This window comes from Eumetopias jubatus, unplaced genomic scaffold, assembly GCF_037043125.1.
Source record: "Eumetopias jubatus isolate StellerSeaLion01/CBP00866 unplaced genomic scaffold, mEumJub1_p1.0 scaffold_1, whole genome shotgun sequence".
NCBI lineage: Eukaryota > Metazoa > Chordata > Mammalia > Carnivora > Otariidae > Eumetopias > Eumetopias jubatus.
In genome coordinates this window covers 76,510,138-76,527,163 of record NW_028274807.1, presented here as the reverse complement: position 1 = coordinate 76,527,163, position 17,026 = coordinate 76,510,138, and the positions used below count along the sequence as shown (strand labels likewise).

The window sequence follows — 17,026 nt, the reverse complement described above, 5'->3', positions numbered from 1 at the left end:
CTAGAAAGTGGGCCTTTCAGCCAGGGCTGTCTCTAGCACACACACAGCACTGCTGAGTGAATCAGAAAAATGCACCCTTTCTGTATAGACACAGCCCTCCAGGTCCAGAGACTGGGGAGCAAGCACCTTCTTTGGCCAAATAGAAAAGGGCACCCCTTCCTCTAGTGGCCGCCGCCCTGGGCCAGGACCTCAGCGCCCCCACGCCCCTGGTCGGGCCTTCTCACATAACTCCCTTCAGCAGCTCCGGCTCAGATTGGTCTCAAGTCCTCTGCAGACACTCCCTACCTATCTGAATACAATTACGTATGGTTTGATGGGGAGCAGATTAAAAGGTAAATGCCCTAGTGGATACACGCTATCCCAGGGGTACAACAACACGGGCAACCTGAAAAACAGGAATCACTGCTCTGTGCAATCAGCACATGGCACAAGATGCCGACCCACGCCACAGCTCTGGAGGCTGTCGCCCACTTTATGTGGGGCAGAATCTCCACATCTGTGTCGGAGTCCCTGCCTCTGCTGGAGCTCCCACGGCACCCAGGAAGTGGGAATACACGGAGCCAAACTTGTTTTCTTTGTTGATGCCTCGTTGCCAGAAAACAGAAATTAGATCTTGCCCAGATTCTCCTATCAGCAAATCTGCATGCCAGCAAACACTTCTCGGTGAGACGGCAAACAAACAGAGATCTACCTTTTCAAAGCTCAGGGAGTTTTAGCCCTAAAATTGGGCTTAAAGTTTTAAAAATCACAGAGACACACGGGGAACCCATTCACAAGTCTCAAAATGTTTGCCGAAGTAAATTTGGTTGAATCGGTGCCTATTTCTAAAATCGGCCTTGTTTTTGTCTTTGATTTGCTTTGCGTCGCTATTTATTTATTTATTAATTTTTAAATTTTATTTTATTTTATTATGTTATGTTAGTCACCATACAGTACATCATCAGTTTTTGATGTAGTGTTCCATGATTCATTGTTTGTGTTGTATTTAAAGCAAGAGGCAGAAGGGCTTTTGGGAGCAATTTAACCTGTTATGTCATTTTTGGATAAGGAAATTGAAGCCCAGAAAGGGAGAGACAGTAGCTCCAGGTCACACAGCAGGGCATACTGGATCCAGCTGGGGTTACAGCCTAATGCTCCTTCCCTTCTCCCAGTTGAAGGTTGGGTGGAAATCAGAGGGAAATCACATAACTCACTGTGAGTCAATTTTTCAGTCTCAAAGGATGAATGTGCTTAAGCATCAACCAAGATCATAAATGACAACCAATAAATGTGATTTTTTCAGAGAATGTTTAGAACTGCTGATTTTCTTAAGAAATACTACCCCTACTAGAGCCCCTCACAGAGGCAAATAATCTCCCACCGGTTAGCAGGCTTCCCGAGACTAGAACAACCCCAGCCCCACCCCGAATAATGTCTCTGCAGGGCTTCCTTAGAATTCTGGCCTAGGACCAGATGTTCTCTGGACGAACACCTCTGTTAACCATTTTCATGCCTTCAAAAGCACTGTTTCCACTTTCTTTGTGGCCCTGAAGCAGCTGCCAGCCAAACAAGTCAGAGCCCAGTGTTGTCCCTGGGCTGCCCCAAAGTCAAAAACCATTACCTGAGGATACACCAAATGTTTGGGAGAAGAAAAACAAATAAATGCCAGATGTTAGGATCAGGCTCCCTGTATTAAACAATCAGACCCAAGCACGATCTGTGAACTGGATAGCAGCCAAGATGAGGGGAGACCAAAATACATGTGCTGAGGATGGGAATCAGTCCAAAATCCATTTTTCGTACAAAATGCCCCTACTCATCAATGGTCCCCACACTCAGGCAACGTGTCGGTGATGCTCTGAGTCATGTGGGATTGAAGATTTTCTTCCAAAGGCACTGGGGTGAAGAGTCTTTCTACTTCAACCCCTTGAACAACATTTTTTAAAGACACAAGTCTTCGGGCAGTCCTTTCTGGAGCACTGTGGAGGAGGAATCAAAGCTTCCAGTGTAAATTTGTCCTCAGGTGAAAATCCCAGGGCCAGTAAGTCCACCAAGGCCCTGGCGAGGCTGGGCCCCTCCGTCTCCTGCAGCGTTCTTCCGAGTGGATCCAGGGACACGCAAGGCAGTGCAGACCCTGCTGGGGGATCCTGGAACTCCAGCTCATGGCCCCCCCTGCACTGGGAAAGGGTGTTGCTGAAGGGCACGGGGCCAGAAAGGCTTCTGAGTCCAAATCACATGCTAACTTTAGAACTGGAGCACGCAGGAGAGGTGTAGTTTCGCCAAGAATAAACTTATTCTCTCTGCTTGAGATTTCGGATCTGTAGCAAACAACATGCACGCGTGCACGTGTGACTGTGCACGGAGGGGAAGGGGAGAGATGACCTGATGAGAAACCAAGACGGACAGGCTGAGGGAGGCAAAGCAAGCATCCTCAGGAACGGAAGGGGCATCTGGCGACTCGGATTAGCCTGTTAATTTATACCGTGGCTCTGTACAAAAATAAAAGGGTTCTCATAAGATTAACAATTTAAATAAATATCTGATAGAACTTTTCTTTCCCTCATCTTTATAGCTCATCTTTGGGGTTGATATTCAGTTCATGCTTCCCTTGCTGTTCCTGATCCAGGATGGCGATCACTTCATCGGCCTGTATTCGCTCCTGCAAAACAGGTAATGGATACATTTCTGTTACAGGAATCATGGTCAGCCCCCGCAGCAGGTGCTTCAAATACTTCCGGGCATCGATCTGTGCAGAGATGGATGCTAGATCCAGTTCAGGATTGACCCTCATCCCCGTCCCTCCAGTGGTGGCTTCTCCTGACTTCATTATGTCCTAAGCAATAACTTTCCAAGATTTCTCTCTTGCCTGGAAGTCTTGTGTATTCAACTGATGAACACCCTTTCTATGTTGTGGTTCAATAGGCATCTCCGACTCAGTGCTCCAATCGGCGTTCCAGCTGGAGTCAGCGTTTTCTCCCCCACACACCTAGACCGGTCCGGCTTGCCAATTCTCTCGGCAAAGACCGCCTCTGCTCACCCATTTGCCCTCAAAGCCCAGCCCATCTGATAAATCACCAAGTCCTGTCTGTTCTACCTCCTGTTTCCACCCCTTTACAGGCCCATGACTGTTGTCTTAGTTTAGGGCAGATTTCTCGACTGTGGCACTCCTGACATTTTGGACCAGAGAATTCTTTGTTGTTGGGGGCGGTCCTGCACCTAGTAGAATTTTTAGCAACAGCCCTGACCTCTGCCCACTCCAGGGACCTGGTTGCACCTCCCTCCAAGTTTTGACAACTAAAAACGTCCCTAGACCTTGCCAAACGTGCCCTAGGAAGCACAATCGCTCCCACTAGAGAACCACAGGTATGGGCTCTCACCATCTCTTAGCTCAACTGCTACAGCTTCCAAATCATACCCCCGCTGCACACCCTGCTCGCACATGCTTCTAAGGGGTCCTCTGCATTTCAGTCCCGACCACGTCACTGTCGGGTTCATGCTCACAACCCTTGCATGGGTTCCTGTTGTTTGAGGTTCCAGGCCCAGTCTCCTCGGTGTGCTTATAAGGAGTTGCCTGATTTAGACCCTTCTCTCTTCTTTGGTTCCCCTTTGCCTTCTTTTCTCACCTCACCTTATACTGTAACTTACCGACTTACCTCAAGGCCCCTTACTCTCAAAGAAATCCTTAGCCCTAGTCTAGGTTAAAGGTCCTTCTAAATGTTACCATTATATATCCAGTGCTTTCCCTTCCCCCTACATCAAACCATCAGCCGGCCCAGTTGATCTACCTCCAAATGGCATCTGCAACTTTCCATGTTCTTTCACCTTCTCTCTCACTACTCTCGTCCATGACATGTAGTCTAGATGAAGCTTCCTATCCTGTACGTACTAGAGGTACCGTATTGTCTGTCCCATCTGTAACTTCCCAGAATGGGGGGGAGCTGGGGAGGGTGCATGGCTTTCTTGCCCCAGTTAGAATAGAATTGGTGTTTCTTAACCAGTTTGTCGCATCTTACTGAATTTTACCTGGTGTTTTAAATACTTTAGCCCTCACCTTATGTCTCTATTTTGACCTCAAGCTCCTTGAAAATAGGGGTATGTTTTATGTAGTCCGCAGCCCCTATCACTAGTCTCTAGCACAATGCCCAGTGCAGCAAGTTATGGAAAAACTGTTTTATCACTTGCAAACAAGCCCTTCCACTCAAGACCTGTCATTGAAAATGATGCCTCTATAAAGGCAACCAAAGGGACTAAATATACTAAATAAGAAAGCTAAATTGATGTCATGCAAAGTAAGATGCCTGAGGACTACTTTATGAACACGGGAACGACAACTTGCTGCTTAACAAACTGATGTACCAAACTGATACAAACTCTCAGATCTGACTGCTGCAAGAGACCCTTGCAATCATGTCTCTCCCGAAAGGGAAGAAGTTCCTGAGCTGGAACTCCACGTCCAAGGAACTGAAGCTTCTGTAGTGTGCATCCTTCAGAGTTTACAATGCTAACTACTCTTTGAGAACTGATAACCTTTAAAACGATCTAGAACAAGCAGGGAAATCTGCCAGCTCTGTTGACTCCTCCATAGGCTTGCTCAGGGATTCACTCTGAGAAGAGGTGCCTAACTCAGGACTCCCAAAGTTTGTTGCACATTCGAATTACCTGGGGAGCTTTTAAAGCTCTCCATACCCAGGTCACACTCCTTATCAATTTAGCCAGAATGTTTGAGGATGGAGACAGATGTCAGCAGTTTGTAAAACTCCCTAGCTTATTACAATGCGGAGCGAAGTCTGGGAATCCCATAGGCTAAATTTTCTAGTAGTTGCGGAAGAGGTTCTGGTCATTCCCACCTGTGACCACTAGATGCCGCTACTGCCTGGATTCTGGAGAAGTTTCCCGACACTTTGGATTAGGAATGAGCCAAGAGAATTTACTCTGTGTTCCTTTATTTGATGGAAAATATCTTGGAAGAGAGGGTTGGGATCCTGAGGAATGAAACGGACTCAGTGTTTGCTGAATTGAACACCAAAGAGAAAAGAGTGTAGTGATGTTCCAAGAATTTGTTATCTTCCCCATCAGCTCGTTTGCCTAGATTCTCTGGTGCAAGAGCACAGTTCTGGGTTGGGGAAGGGGGGATGCTGGTGTTTTAGAGTGGACAAGCACAAGGAAAGAAAGGAATCACAGCTGAGGGAGACTGTTCAGTGCTCCTTGAAGTCTTCAGAACTGCGTGCTCTACCAGCAGCCCCCTCACCTCCGGCCAGGATCAGGAGGACACTCTTGCCCATTCAGGTGCCTGGCTGTCTCCTTGGTGGGGAGCGAGCCTCTATCAGTCAGTCTTCCTTGATGCCCCCTACAAAATGCACATTGCTGTCCTAGATCTATGCCCTTGTTGACCTCTCCAAGTTCCTCACGGTCAGGGACTGTGCTTTGTCACCCTTGTACCCCCAGGGCCTACCTAGCAGAGTTGCCCAGGCACAGAGATCTTCCATAAACATCTGCAAAGTATGTGAAAGAATGCTTACGGAATGCGGCCTGAAATCTGTGTGAGCTAGATCCGATGGCAAAAAGCATGAGACAGAGGAATGAATTTTAAACAGTTTCTGACTAAATTGGATCCAATTTAGGTATCCAAAGAGAAAACTGGCTTGAATACCATTATAAAGACTAGATTTTCATAGCTCATCAATTTCCGGGGCTGGAGAATACTGAAGACCCCAGTTTAGCCCCTGCCGTGAAGTTTCAGTTTCAACATCAGCATCCCATGCCAAGCTGTTGCCGAGGCTTTGACGGGAGTGACAATGAACTTGCTACTTCTGAGGCGGACGATGCCACCAAGCATTGGTGACAATTTGCAAGTCATTCCTATGTTGGGCTGACATTTTCCTTCCACGGGCTTATACCCATTGGTCTTAACTCCTCCCTCTGCAGCCTCATAGAGAGAGACCATAAGCTCTGGCCAGGGGCATCCAGGGGGATGGGATCCAGGTTAAGAGTCTACTTCCAATATGATAATAACAATATGTTATTATGCAATGTTTAAGTTAATAATAGTATGTAATAACAAACTTTCACGTTGACTCACCATCTCCTACATGTGTCTCATAAATGATTCAGTGCTCTTTTTAATGATTTATTGAGAAAATAAAACAGTCTTCCTGGTGCCCAGTAGAAAGTGGTTCCTCTCTCCTGATGTCACAGTTTGGTAAGAAGCTCAAAACTAACTAGAGACTGCCAGACAGCACTTCAATTTCTCTTTCCACAAACATTCCCTTATTAGAACCCATCTGATCAAGAGTTGCCTTCCTAGCCCTTCTTCGTTCTCTCAAACTCACACTACACACAGCAGATGTGTTAATTGCTTCATCGTGGATCTGAACAGGAAAATCTATTCTTGCTTAGAAAACACAGCCAGTGTTGGAAACCAGAAAGAAAGGACTCTGTAATAGTTTGATTGATTGACTGATTGATTCTTATGATCTCTAAGATCCCTGAAGGGTTATGGATCAATTCAAGGACTTTTCAGCTAAATCAGTTCACAAAGCAGGTCTTTGGAACATCTAACTGGCCTTCTGGGTGGGCCACAGACTCACCAATTCTCTATAAAGTGGGTCCAAGGTAAACCACAGAGCCACGGCACACCTCTGGCCCTTGGTTACTGCCTTCACTCCATGCGGGTTCTCTCCCCCAGACGAGAAGCTGATCATACGGCCACACTTTGGTTTGATAGAGGCCTAAGGAAGAACGTGAAAATTAGACTCTCCTTTCCATATTATGAGCATTTCTACGACCCCTTTCTCTACCCTTCTATGGGATTTTTTAGGTCAGATTTTGAATCAAAGAATAATGGAATCCTGGGGCTGGGGCAGATAGATTGGTTCAATTTTCTCACCCGTTGAACAAAGGTAAGTTCAGAACAATGTGTGATTCAGACATAAAAGTGTTCAGGTAAAATGGCTGGCTCCCGGCCTTGAGCCCTAGCACAGTATCTGGCCTATGGCAGAGGCCCATTTAATATTTGTAGAATGACAAAAACAAATCAAGGAGCGCAAGAGTGCTGGTACATTTTCATTATTGATCTAGGTAGTGGCCCTATGGGTGCACCCTTTCCCATGCCTGAATCGTACGTGTTTGGCTTGTGAGCCTTTCATAGCACAGAGATTTTTAAAAGCCAAGTCTAATGTCATACGCTACTTTAATTCCCACTACAGTATTCCTGCCCAATGGTCCTCAGTGAATGCTTTAATACCTCCAGTGATGAGAACACTCCCCTCCTTGGGGAGACCTAGTCCATGGCCTCCAGGCTCTGAAATGATTAATACGGTCCTGCCAACCTTGTGCAGTGCTCAGGTGGAACTGCTCACTAATACTCAGTAGAAGACAGCAGAGAGAAAAGAAGCGCCGCTAGGTGGGAGATCACATAAGCGGGCTCTCCGAACGGGGGAACTGAAGCAACAGAATATAAGGGGCCTGACATCTATATTTAAGAAGTGTCTGGTGTCGGTAGAGTTCATTTTTCTTTCTTGAGAAACACAGACACATTACTCATTCCATAGCAGAGCTTAGAAAAGTATAGTAAAAAAAAAAAAAGTGGTACCATTCTACCATTTGATGAGATGGGCTCATTTTATTTTTTTTAAGATTTTATTTATTTTGAGAGACAGAGAGAGAGAGTGAGTGAGAGAGCACAAACCAGGGGGAGAGGTAGCCTGTCGACTCCCCGCTGAGCAAGGAGCCAGATGTGGGACTCGATGCCAGGACCCTGGGATCATGACCTGAGCCCAAGGCAGACGCTTAACTGACTGAGCCACCCAGGTGCCCAGGGCTCATTTTAACTAGTTATCTTCTGCATTGACTTGGATTGATACATGATACATGATACATGCCCATTAGAAAAACCTTTGGTTTCCTTCACCATAAAAGGGGATGGCTATGTGTTTCCACTGCCGGCTTCAGGAGCAATATTTGGAAAATTTCCTGAGGTCCTTGGATGCTACCTAACACAGGGGCCCCTAGACTGTAAGATACACATGGAAGGTCGGAGGGAGATGGAGGAGTCAAGAAGTCTGAAACCTGTGTGTGTGTGTGTGTGTGTGTGATGAGCAGAGAAAAGCAGTCAGCTTCTGGTTACTCTTCTATTCACAATAATTGAGAAGTAATTTGTCTTTGCTGGAGGGAGTTCTTTACTTATGCAGCTTTGTCAAGGTGACTTTTCGGATGCAAATCTAGAGAATTCACTCCTTAAGGGTGCCCTTGGTATCGATCTGATTTCATTTTCCTGGAGAAGGAATTTGTTGTAAGTTTCCACATGGAAACAAAAAAATAAATGATGCTTGAAACATATGAAGTAGGTAGGAAAGCCTTGGTCTACTTGCAGCTTTAAGATCCAGTTTTGAGTTTTCTGGGCAGCTCATTCCCAGGTGCTGGTCAAGGCTCACTCAACCACATGTAGGTACTGTTGCTTCTATGTGATTATCGAGTGTCAGCAGTAACATTTTACAATATTAAAGACAGGGTGTGGGGACAAGTTGATGCTTTATCTCCGATGTAACTGGATGAATTCAAAGTATTTTTATACATGAAGAACTTGGGAAAGTTTAGGAGAAGAAGCTATCAGCTACCTGAAGCATTTGGAATTGATCATAGGTATGTAGGTTCACAAAAGTCTCTATGACCAATCTTATCAAATGGAGAGCATCGCCTGTTATATATCAGCCACAGAAAGGAATAAACAAACTTCATGTATGACATAACTGCTATAGAAAAATATGTCCTGAAGTTTAGATGATTGTAAACATACTTCTGGAGCACAGTTCTATATTGAATTTAATTTTTTGTGAAGCAAATAGAAATTATTTTTTTAAGGTTTTATTTATTTATTTGACAGAAAGAGAGACAGCGAGAGAAGGAACATAAGCAGGGGGAGAGGGAGAGGGAGAAGCAGGCTCCCCGCAGAGCAGGGAGCCCGATGCGGGGTTCGATCCCAGGACCCTGGGACCATGACCTGAGCCGAAGGCAGACACTTGACTGAGCCACTCAGGCGCCCCACAAATAGAAATTATTAAATTTCATCTCTCTCAAACTTGTACAGTGAAAGCCAAATCCCAAAATACTCATGTTTCACAAATATGCTGCTGTTGAACATAATCTATGTATCTTCCAATTATGATAAAAAATTCCTTTTGCTTTCCATCTAACTGATAATTCAAAGTCAGGGAATTCTTTGTGCTCTACTCGTCTTGAATGAATGTAAATCTTTAGCCACCATTCAGTTAATTGTGTAATTCCCAGATTTTTCCAAAGTAAAGAACTTAGAGGACTTTTTTCCTTGTGTAGCCCCAAGTTGGGCCATTTCTCTGCTTCATTTGTCCCTTATGTCAAAGAAAGGAAAGCTGAAAAATAAAACTATCCATTTCTCTTTGTTATTGGGACTGATTACCTAAGAATTTTAATTTTTACAAAATCCTCTAAAAACTCCACTTATGTATTAATATGAAGTAGAGCTAACTTGGGAAAATGAATCTATCAACTTGGAGCTTTTCAATCAAAACACTGTTTAAATCAATTTTTCTATTACTTTTTTAGGGGTGGTGGTGAGGATTAGATTCAGTATGTTTTAAAATAGTTACACCCTTCTCTTAAAAGTACAGCTATATGAAAGCAGTATTATCTGCTTTCACATCTTTAAACAGCAGAATTACAGTTAACTTGCATTCAACAATGAATTAATTACTGATTCTTACATAGTATTCCAGGCATCATTTACTTTCAAACATTAAGCCTTTCCAAATATGGCCACTAGATGGAGTAGAAGCAAAGAAATCTTTTCAACCACCTGTCTGATTTTCTTTCCAACTGTGTGAGCTGCAAGCATTTTAAAATCTGTTCTAGTGTTAGCAGAGCTCAGAGCTTTCTGCACAGAGACTTTAAAAAAAATGATAATTTTGTGTCGGGATTAGAAGCAACCCAGATCATCAGTCTTGATTTAGTTTTCCAGATAATGAATCTGTTGATGCTTAAGCTTTTACAACAAAACGTGAGGCATCATAACCTTTTAGATACACATTATTGCATAAAATGGTATGAAATATTTTTCCTTAATTATTCCAATGTTTCTGGACAATTTTAACCAGAATCTCCATAGGGTTCCCTTTAAATCCAGTAGTACAGAATTTTTTATATCATCTGCTTATACCCCACCATGACCATATGTCATAAATGACATATGGGTGTCTCCTACAAAATAGGAGAGGGAAAACATAACACTCAGAAAAAGTAGTGAAAATAGTATGTATAAGACAAAATCCTTGAAGTTTGTCAGATACATGCCTCAACTATTTAGATATGGAGGAAAGATACATCTCATAATCTATTTACAATTCAGTTATATCCTCAATTGGAAAATAGATTTTTCTACCATGGCATATGCTCTTTGGCTTAAAGTCCAAAGGATGCTGGCTATGTGGTCTATAACCCAGTAGACTGGTTTTCCAAAGGCACTGGTTTACCTAGGAAGACGGTAGTTGAAATTAACTGCTGAAATTTACCTACAAAGGTGTGTTTAGAATCTCATCTATAGTGTGTGTGTGTGTGTGTGTGTGTGTGTGTGTGTGTGTGTGTGTAATGTGTATATATCAGTTTTCATGTACAGGTTTACTTACAGCCATAAGCATATATATCCATACACACATATATAGTAATTTTGATAACTAGGGGTCTAGCGCCCAATACTCAGTATAAGCATGGAGAACACCAGGTTGCTCGAAAACTATCCTATAGAATCCATTTCTCTAGTCCTAGGCATGGATGACTTAGAAATAGGTGCTTTTATGTTTCCATCAGACTACCTGACAAAGAATCAGAAGACCTAAGTTCTGGTTGCAGGTCTAACACTAACTAGCTATGTAATCATGAGCAAATGCTTCATATATCTATTCTTTAAATTACCCATCTGTAAAATAGACTGGAAGATTTTATTGATGAGTCCATCTCTAACATTTTATGATGCATACATTTGCTGGGCCCCTGTGCACCGCTTGAATTCTCAAGCTCAGATATTGGAAGTCCAATAATCTGTGAATCCTTGGAAAACAGCAAGCTTGAGATGAAGAAATGCTACAAAAACTTGCCTGTATAGGTTTACTTACGGTCACAGTCTTGGCATCCATCTCAGTGAAAATGAACTCTCCTCCTTCAAAGTCATCATTCATATACAGGAGAGCACTATAAGAAAAAAAAGAGAAAACCATTTGTACTATTATGTGCTTACAACAGCTTCATCAGAGAATACCAGAGATGTAATAAACTGACCAGTCTGATTGGTTAAGTTTCCTTTGAACTGGACATTGAAATTACTGACCCTCCTAACCCTAAAAAGTAAGATCAGATATAGTTTGGATCATACCCCTGAAGTATTTATTTGTTTCACTTATGCTAACATTTTTATCATATTTCAAATTTCATCTCACATTTCACTTTATCCCAAGAAAACTTGGATTTCATCTACCCCTTCGAACCTGCACATGCTACTTATCATTCTCTTCTTCCCTCTTATACTTGTAACTCTAAAGAATGTTATTTCCTCCCAAAGTAGCTAGAGAGCTCCAAGAGGTGTAGTCTTGCCTGGTAGATAGGGTTGTTCAATAAATGATTTTGTATGGTGCATGCTGCAGTAGTAATTAACCACTATTATATACATGGTGACTTCTCTTTGGACACTAAAATACCATCTAATTTTTCCTTCGAGTTTCCAGTGTCTTGTTTATAAAAGGCAGACATAGGTGAGTGATACTGTAAGATCCCTGTGTGCATTGGGACAGCATATCCTTGAGTTCTCAGACTGAGATACACAACCCACAAGGCATACATTTCAGTGAAAGCCAAATGTTCAAAAAAGAAGGCTTTACTTTTTATATGAAAACAAAATGGGCATTTTGTGGATTCAAATGCAACAGAATGTGCTTGGCTTTAATCTAAGATGATCAAGTCGCTTCCTGGTTGTGTCAGCTGCTTCAGGAGGGTATTTGAGAATCTCTGCTTCATCGAGATGAATATGAGGACAAGCCACACAGATCAGTTTTCTAGTTTCCATGGGTATCTGGCAACTGTTGGACAAAAGCTTGGTTGTGAAGGCAGGGCTGGTTGTACCTATAGTCCCGGAACGTGTAAGCAGGAGGCTCCTTCCAGCATTCGTTGGCCTCAGGATCCAACAGGCAGTTGTCGGCATGGATGGGGTGACTGAGGTCAGTTCTTCTATCCTGCTGACCTGCCGGAAAAGGGAACCGGTGAGGATGACAGGAGAGCAGGAACCTCCAACAGCAAAGCTGACAACCTGCATTCTCTCATTGCTGCTGCCCTTTGCAAATTTGAGACACAAGATTGACCCACAGAGATGAACAAACCGACTAAGCAGTCAAGAGATGGGTCCTGCTTTGGTGCAAACTTGATGTAAAACCATGGACAAACCACGCCTGCCTGGTTGGCTGTAACAGTTTCTTGATATGAAGATACATAGTAGAAATTCCATGCATTCCATGGGCTGGACCTCATGTGGGGCAGGCAAATGAGAGGGGTGGAAAGAAAATGTAAAAAGAAAAGGCTGATTCAGGTGAAAGTTCATGTGTCAAAGTCTCGTCCCATGACATCCTTCCTCCCCTCCTACTCAACAGAGTGTGCAAGAGAAGATCTAGGGGAGAAATCATGACAGGCAGGAGTGAGGCAGTCTCTGCCTTTTTAAGAACATTTCTTTCAACAATCCCTTCATCTTCTAAGCGACCACTTAATGCTTTGGGGGCGTGACGGGGGACTGTAATCTTCAGGTTCCTGGTTCCCTGGAAAGTAAAACCTAAAGCAGGAAAGTCCTTCTCTGTGTGACTTTAAGCAAGTAGGGGAAATAGTTTTGAAAGAAAGACAGGCAGAGCAATGGCCTTCTGGAATTTGAGGGGGCCAAAAAGAGAAGAGGGAAGGGGGAGGTAACAGTGAGCAAGCTTTTTCTGTTTTAGGAATTTAGAACTTTGCTAAACCATGAGTCTAAAATGTAACAGAACTTTGTTTTACATTGTTTTCTTTCTCATTTCACCCTGGGTAGGAGGGAACAAGTTCAGACTCTGGAATCTTACCAGACAGAGCAGTTCGGCAGACCATGTGTGTATAGGAAAAATACAGGGTTGAGTTCAGCATGAAATAGGATTCTACAATCTTTCGAGCCTTCTCGCTGATGTCATAAAACAGACGGGCACTCTTCAGTGGGACTCGGCCTTCGTAACCAAACTGAAGACAAAGAAGAACATGAGATTGCACTGGGTTGATCGGAAGGCTTGAGAAAAAGACACTAGGTTTCATTAAGGCAATATAAGGATGGTCAAGTCTGCATTGACCAGTGGAAATACGACCACATGCTCGAGGATTTTGGTTAGTAAAATAGGCCATTGAAATTCATCCTTCCTAATCACAATGAGAACACTGAAAGCTACCTTCCCAACAACCCTTGGTGTGGTGCAGAATCATCATGTGGTTCAGTATGTTTTCGCCATTGCACCAGGAGCTCCTTGAGGATAGGGGGGACTATGTATTATTTGTCAGATATGAATTTAGGAGATAAAAAGTTTGATCAGTTGATGACTCAGTGAAGGAATCGAGGAATGATTTAAAACAATGGAGATGTCATTTCATACTTGCTCCCTTCATCTCTCCTGACAGGTCTACAGTCTGGACTCTCCTCTTTCCTGTACCTGCAATGCACAGACGGCATCTGATGACGCTTAGGAACCCAAACCCAAAAGAAGCTACGACTTTACCTTGAGTGCTTTCAGGACGGTTGCACCTTCAAACTTCTCATTGGGTGTATGGGGTGAAGTTTTTCCTCTGTATCCATCACCAACAAGCATGATTCCCTGGCAGCAAAATATAAAAAGATGCTTTATTAATGACAGCGATGACTTCATCAGCTTTCCCTTTTTGCCTTGACTGACAGGAAGCTAAGGACCACAGTCAATACTCAGAATCATCCCTGTTTTGTATCAGGATCCTGGTATCATTAATCCTTCCAATCAAAAGAGATATCTTCATTTAAACTTCATTCTACATGTTCATCATGAAATACCAGTTTTTATAGAAATAGGTAGGCTATAAATGATTAAAATATTAGTTAATTATCAATTAAAATAAAGAGATTTCCCAGTGACCTCATATGGTGGGCAGGGCTCATGCTGAATGGCCATCGTCCTACGTATTAAGCCACTAACTATTCCAGATCCATGAGCTGTGTCCAGATCTAGACAAAATTCAAATCAGCCCAAACCAGGCTAGGAAAATGCCCCCACACTGAGGTCCTTGTCCTAAAGAAAGTGACATTTCAGGCCTGGTTTCCTGACTCCAAGTGAGACTAGGACCAGAGAGCTCCAGGGCTCCCACCAGCCTGGCCCCCTCAGGCTCCGTCCTCCCCCACCCCACCTCTTGGGTCCTCACACTGGCCACGCTGTGGAGCTCCCGGCACTGTTCTTCTGACAAGACGTTATCCAGGAGAACCCGCTGAGTCCCATTCAGTTGCTCCGAGTTATAGACAAATGTGATGTTCTCATAGAGCAGAGGGCCACCTGAAGAGACAGAACACATCACCTTCTCTGTTACCTCTGTTCCCAAGGAGGGAAGCACAGAACACCTACTGGTTTTTAATGAGAAATTCATGAGAATCAGTTTGCTCATGAATACTTAAGAATGCAAAGACACATTGGAAGCTTGCTAAGTACAATATGGATTCAGGGAAAAGACAGATGTCTGAAGACCAGATACCTGAAGCTGTTTCTCCATAACATCACAATAAGGTATCACATTTGTGTAGTATTGTGGGTTTGATACACTATCTTTTCATTTGATTCCAGGGATGATCCTGCAAAGCAGACTGGGACTCTCACAGGATGCTGCCTGGAGAAGACCTTCCAGAAATCTCTCGGCAACTGCACACAACCTTCTCCACAACCTTTGGTTCCTAACTCTGCTACAACATCACATTACTGGATCATGTGTTTGTGCCCCCACATGTGACATACACACCACATTCTCACTGGTATGGAGAGAAATATCTTCACTAGAAAACTCCGCTGGTAAATGCACCATCGGGACAATCACACCCAAGCCAGCCACCTCCTTCCTAGTCTTCTTCCAACCAACTAACTGACTCTAGAAAGTCTTATTTATGGAATATTTATTTTTCTATGGTCTCTGGACAAATCTTTATATCGCTTTCTTTGCATGGGAAGGTTTCCTATAGGCACCTGCTCTCTCCCTGGATGGAGCCCACAACTTTATGAAATTAGCCCGTGTAGGCTTTTCAGAAGGTAATGCTTTGGGGTTATGCTTTAGGTGGTTAATTACAAAATCTAGACCTGACCAGGCTCTTTCCTCACAGAGGATAGGACTGAAGGACAAAGCCTCTGTTGGCGAGGAAATCTCCAGCTGTAACACAGTGCAACCAGCTTGAACTAAAAAACTGAAGAGAGGAAGAAAGCTTTTCTGCTCTTTATAAGACTCCTAAGGGACCTGATGTGTGCCTATTAATAACAACAGTTCGCCCTGGAGGGAGGCAGGGGGAGGGCTTAGCTGCTCCCTTCTTCCCCTAGTCAAGCAATGGTCCCCAACACACTACCCTAAAACACATCAGTGAAGAAGGAAGAAACCAACTGAAATCGATGTCCCCTCTAGTTCTTTAAAATGAATTAGTGAAACTAAAGAACAGCATCAAGTTTATTAATAGTCTAGTTAGGATGAAAGATTCACTACAGCCCACAATTAGTGGACTATTAAGATAAAAATACAGTGTTTCCCAATCTTTAATAATAGATGGTTATCTGTTAAAGGAAAAGTTCCCTAAGGAGAGGCAGTGCCAACACATTACTTTATCACAATTTTATTTCCATACTTGCAATTATAAAACTATGATCATTGTATTTATTTATCTTTAGAGTTTCATATAACTATAATACCAAAAGCAATTTACAAGATTAAATAAAAGCAAGACCATAAAACTAAATTCAAGTTAATATTAATGAAATGGTTGTTATTTTGCAGAAACAAAAAGCTACATTCCACATGAATGTTCTACTCACTGATCTAGCCCAGATTCTTTTGAGCCAGCATTCTTTATAGTATTTTTGGTGTGTAATGACTCATTGCACTGCAACTTTTCTCTACTGAAATTACTATGAAGTCATAGTGTACCATGATAAATTTGGGCCTTTATCTGCTCCTGATACATTATTTATAAGTTTGTTTGACTTCATTTCTTGTTAGTCTTCAGCCCCCGAAGTATCACTAACTGGTACCAACGGGATAGTAGCCTCACCCAACATGGTATGAAATCTCATGGCGGGACTTGACTATCAGGTGGTTATTTACATGACCCACTAGTTGTGCCTATTAATTTTTTTTTTAGATTGTCATCAAAATCTATAAATACAGAATTTCTTGGATTCCAGGAATATAACCCCATGGTATAGTTTCAGTACCAATCTTTTGGATGAATAGAAAAAAAATACACACACACACACACAATTCAATGTTTCTCAGCCTTTATTCCGCAGAAAGTTTTTGATGAAAAAAGAGTTTCTTGATCAAATGTGTTTGGGAAGTACTAGGTTACACAAAATTTAAGAGGACTTCTTAGAACTTTTAATATGTAAATAGGCATTAAGAATATCCTGAGTATTGAGACAGTATGAAGCAGTTCTTACCCTTAATCGAGCATAAAACCAACCTCCCTTCCTCCTTCCTTCCTTCCCTCTTTCCTTCCTTCCTTCCTTCCTTCCTTCTTTCCTTCCTTCCTTTCTTCCTTCCTTCTTTCCTATGACAGAGAGACTCTAAGATGGCCCCCTAATGATCACTGCCTCCTGGGATTCATGGGCTTGCGTAATTTGCTTTCCTCAAGCGTGAATGGGGCCTGGAACTTGCTTCCAACGATAGAATATGGCAAAGGTGATGGGATATGACTTCTGTGATTGTATTACATGAGATTGCCACCTCCATCTTGCTAGCAGACTCAGTCTATTGCCTTCTCAGC

The 17,026-nt window shown here is 43.0% G+C and overlaps 1 protein-coding gene across 1 annotated transcript in view; it reads right to left on the bottom strand.

Annotated features, from left to right (window-relative positions):
- Positions 1-2,545: 2,545 nt before the first annotated feature.
- The window catches only part of P3H2 (prolyl 3-hydroxylase 2), a 149,571-nt gene continuing 135,090 nt past the window's right edge, over positions 2,546-17,026 (bottom strand). The window contains exons 9-15 of the mRNA XM_028101107.2: positions 14,440-14,567; positions 13,770-13,865; positions 13,092-13,242; positions 12,121-12,238; positions 11,121-11,196; positions 6,567-6,707; positions 2,546-2,638 (exon numbers count right to left, since the gene is read on the bottom strand). Of these exons, the coding sequence (XP_027956908.1) occupies positions 2,546-2,638; positions 6,567-6,707; positions 11,121-11,196; positions 12,121-12,238; positions 13,092-13,242; positions 13,770-13,865; positions 14,440-14,567 (803 nt within the window). The remainder of the gene's footprint in view (positions 2,639-6,566; positions 6,708-11,120; positions 11,197-12,120; positions 12,239-13,091; positions 13,243-13,769; positions 13,866-14,439; positions 14,568-17,026) is intronic.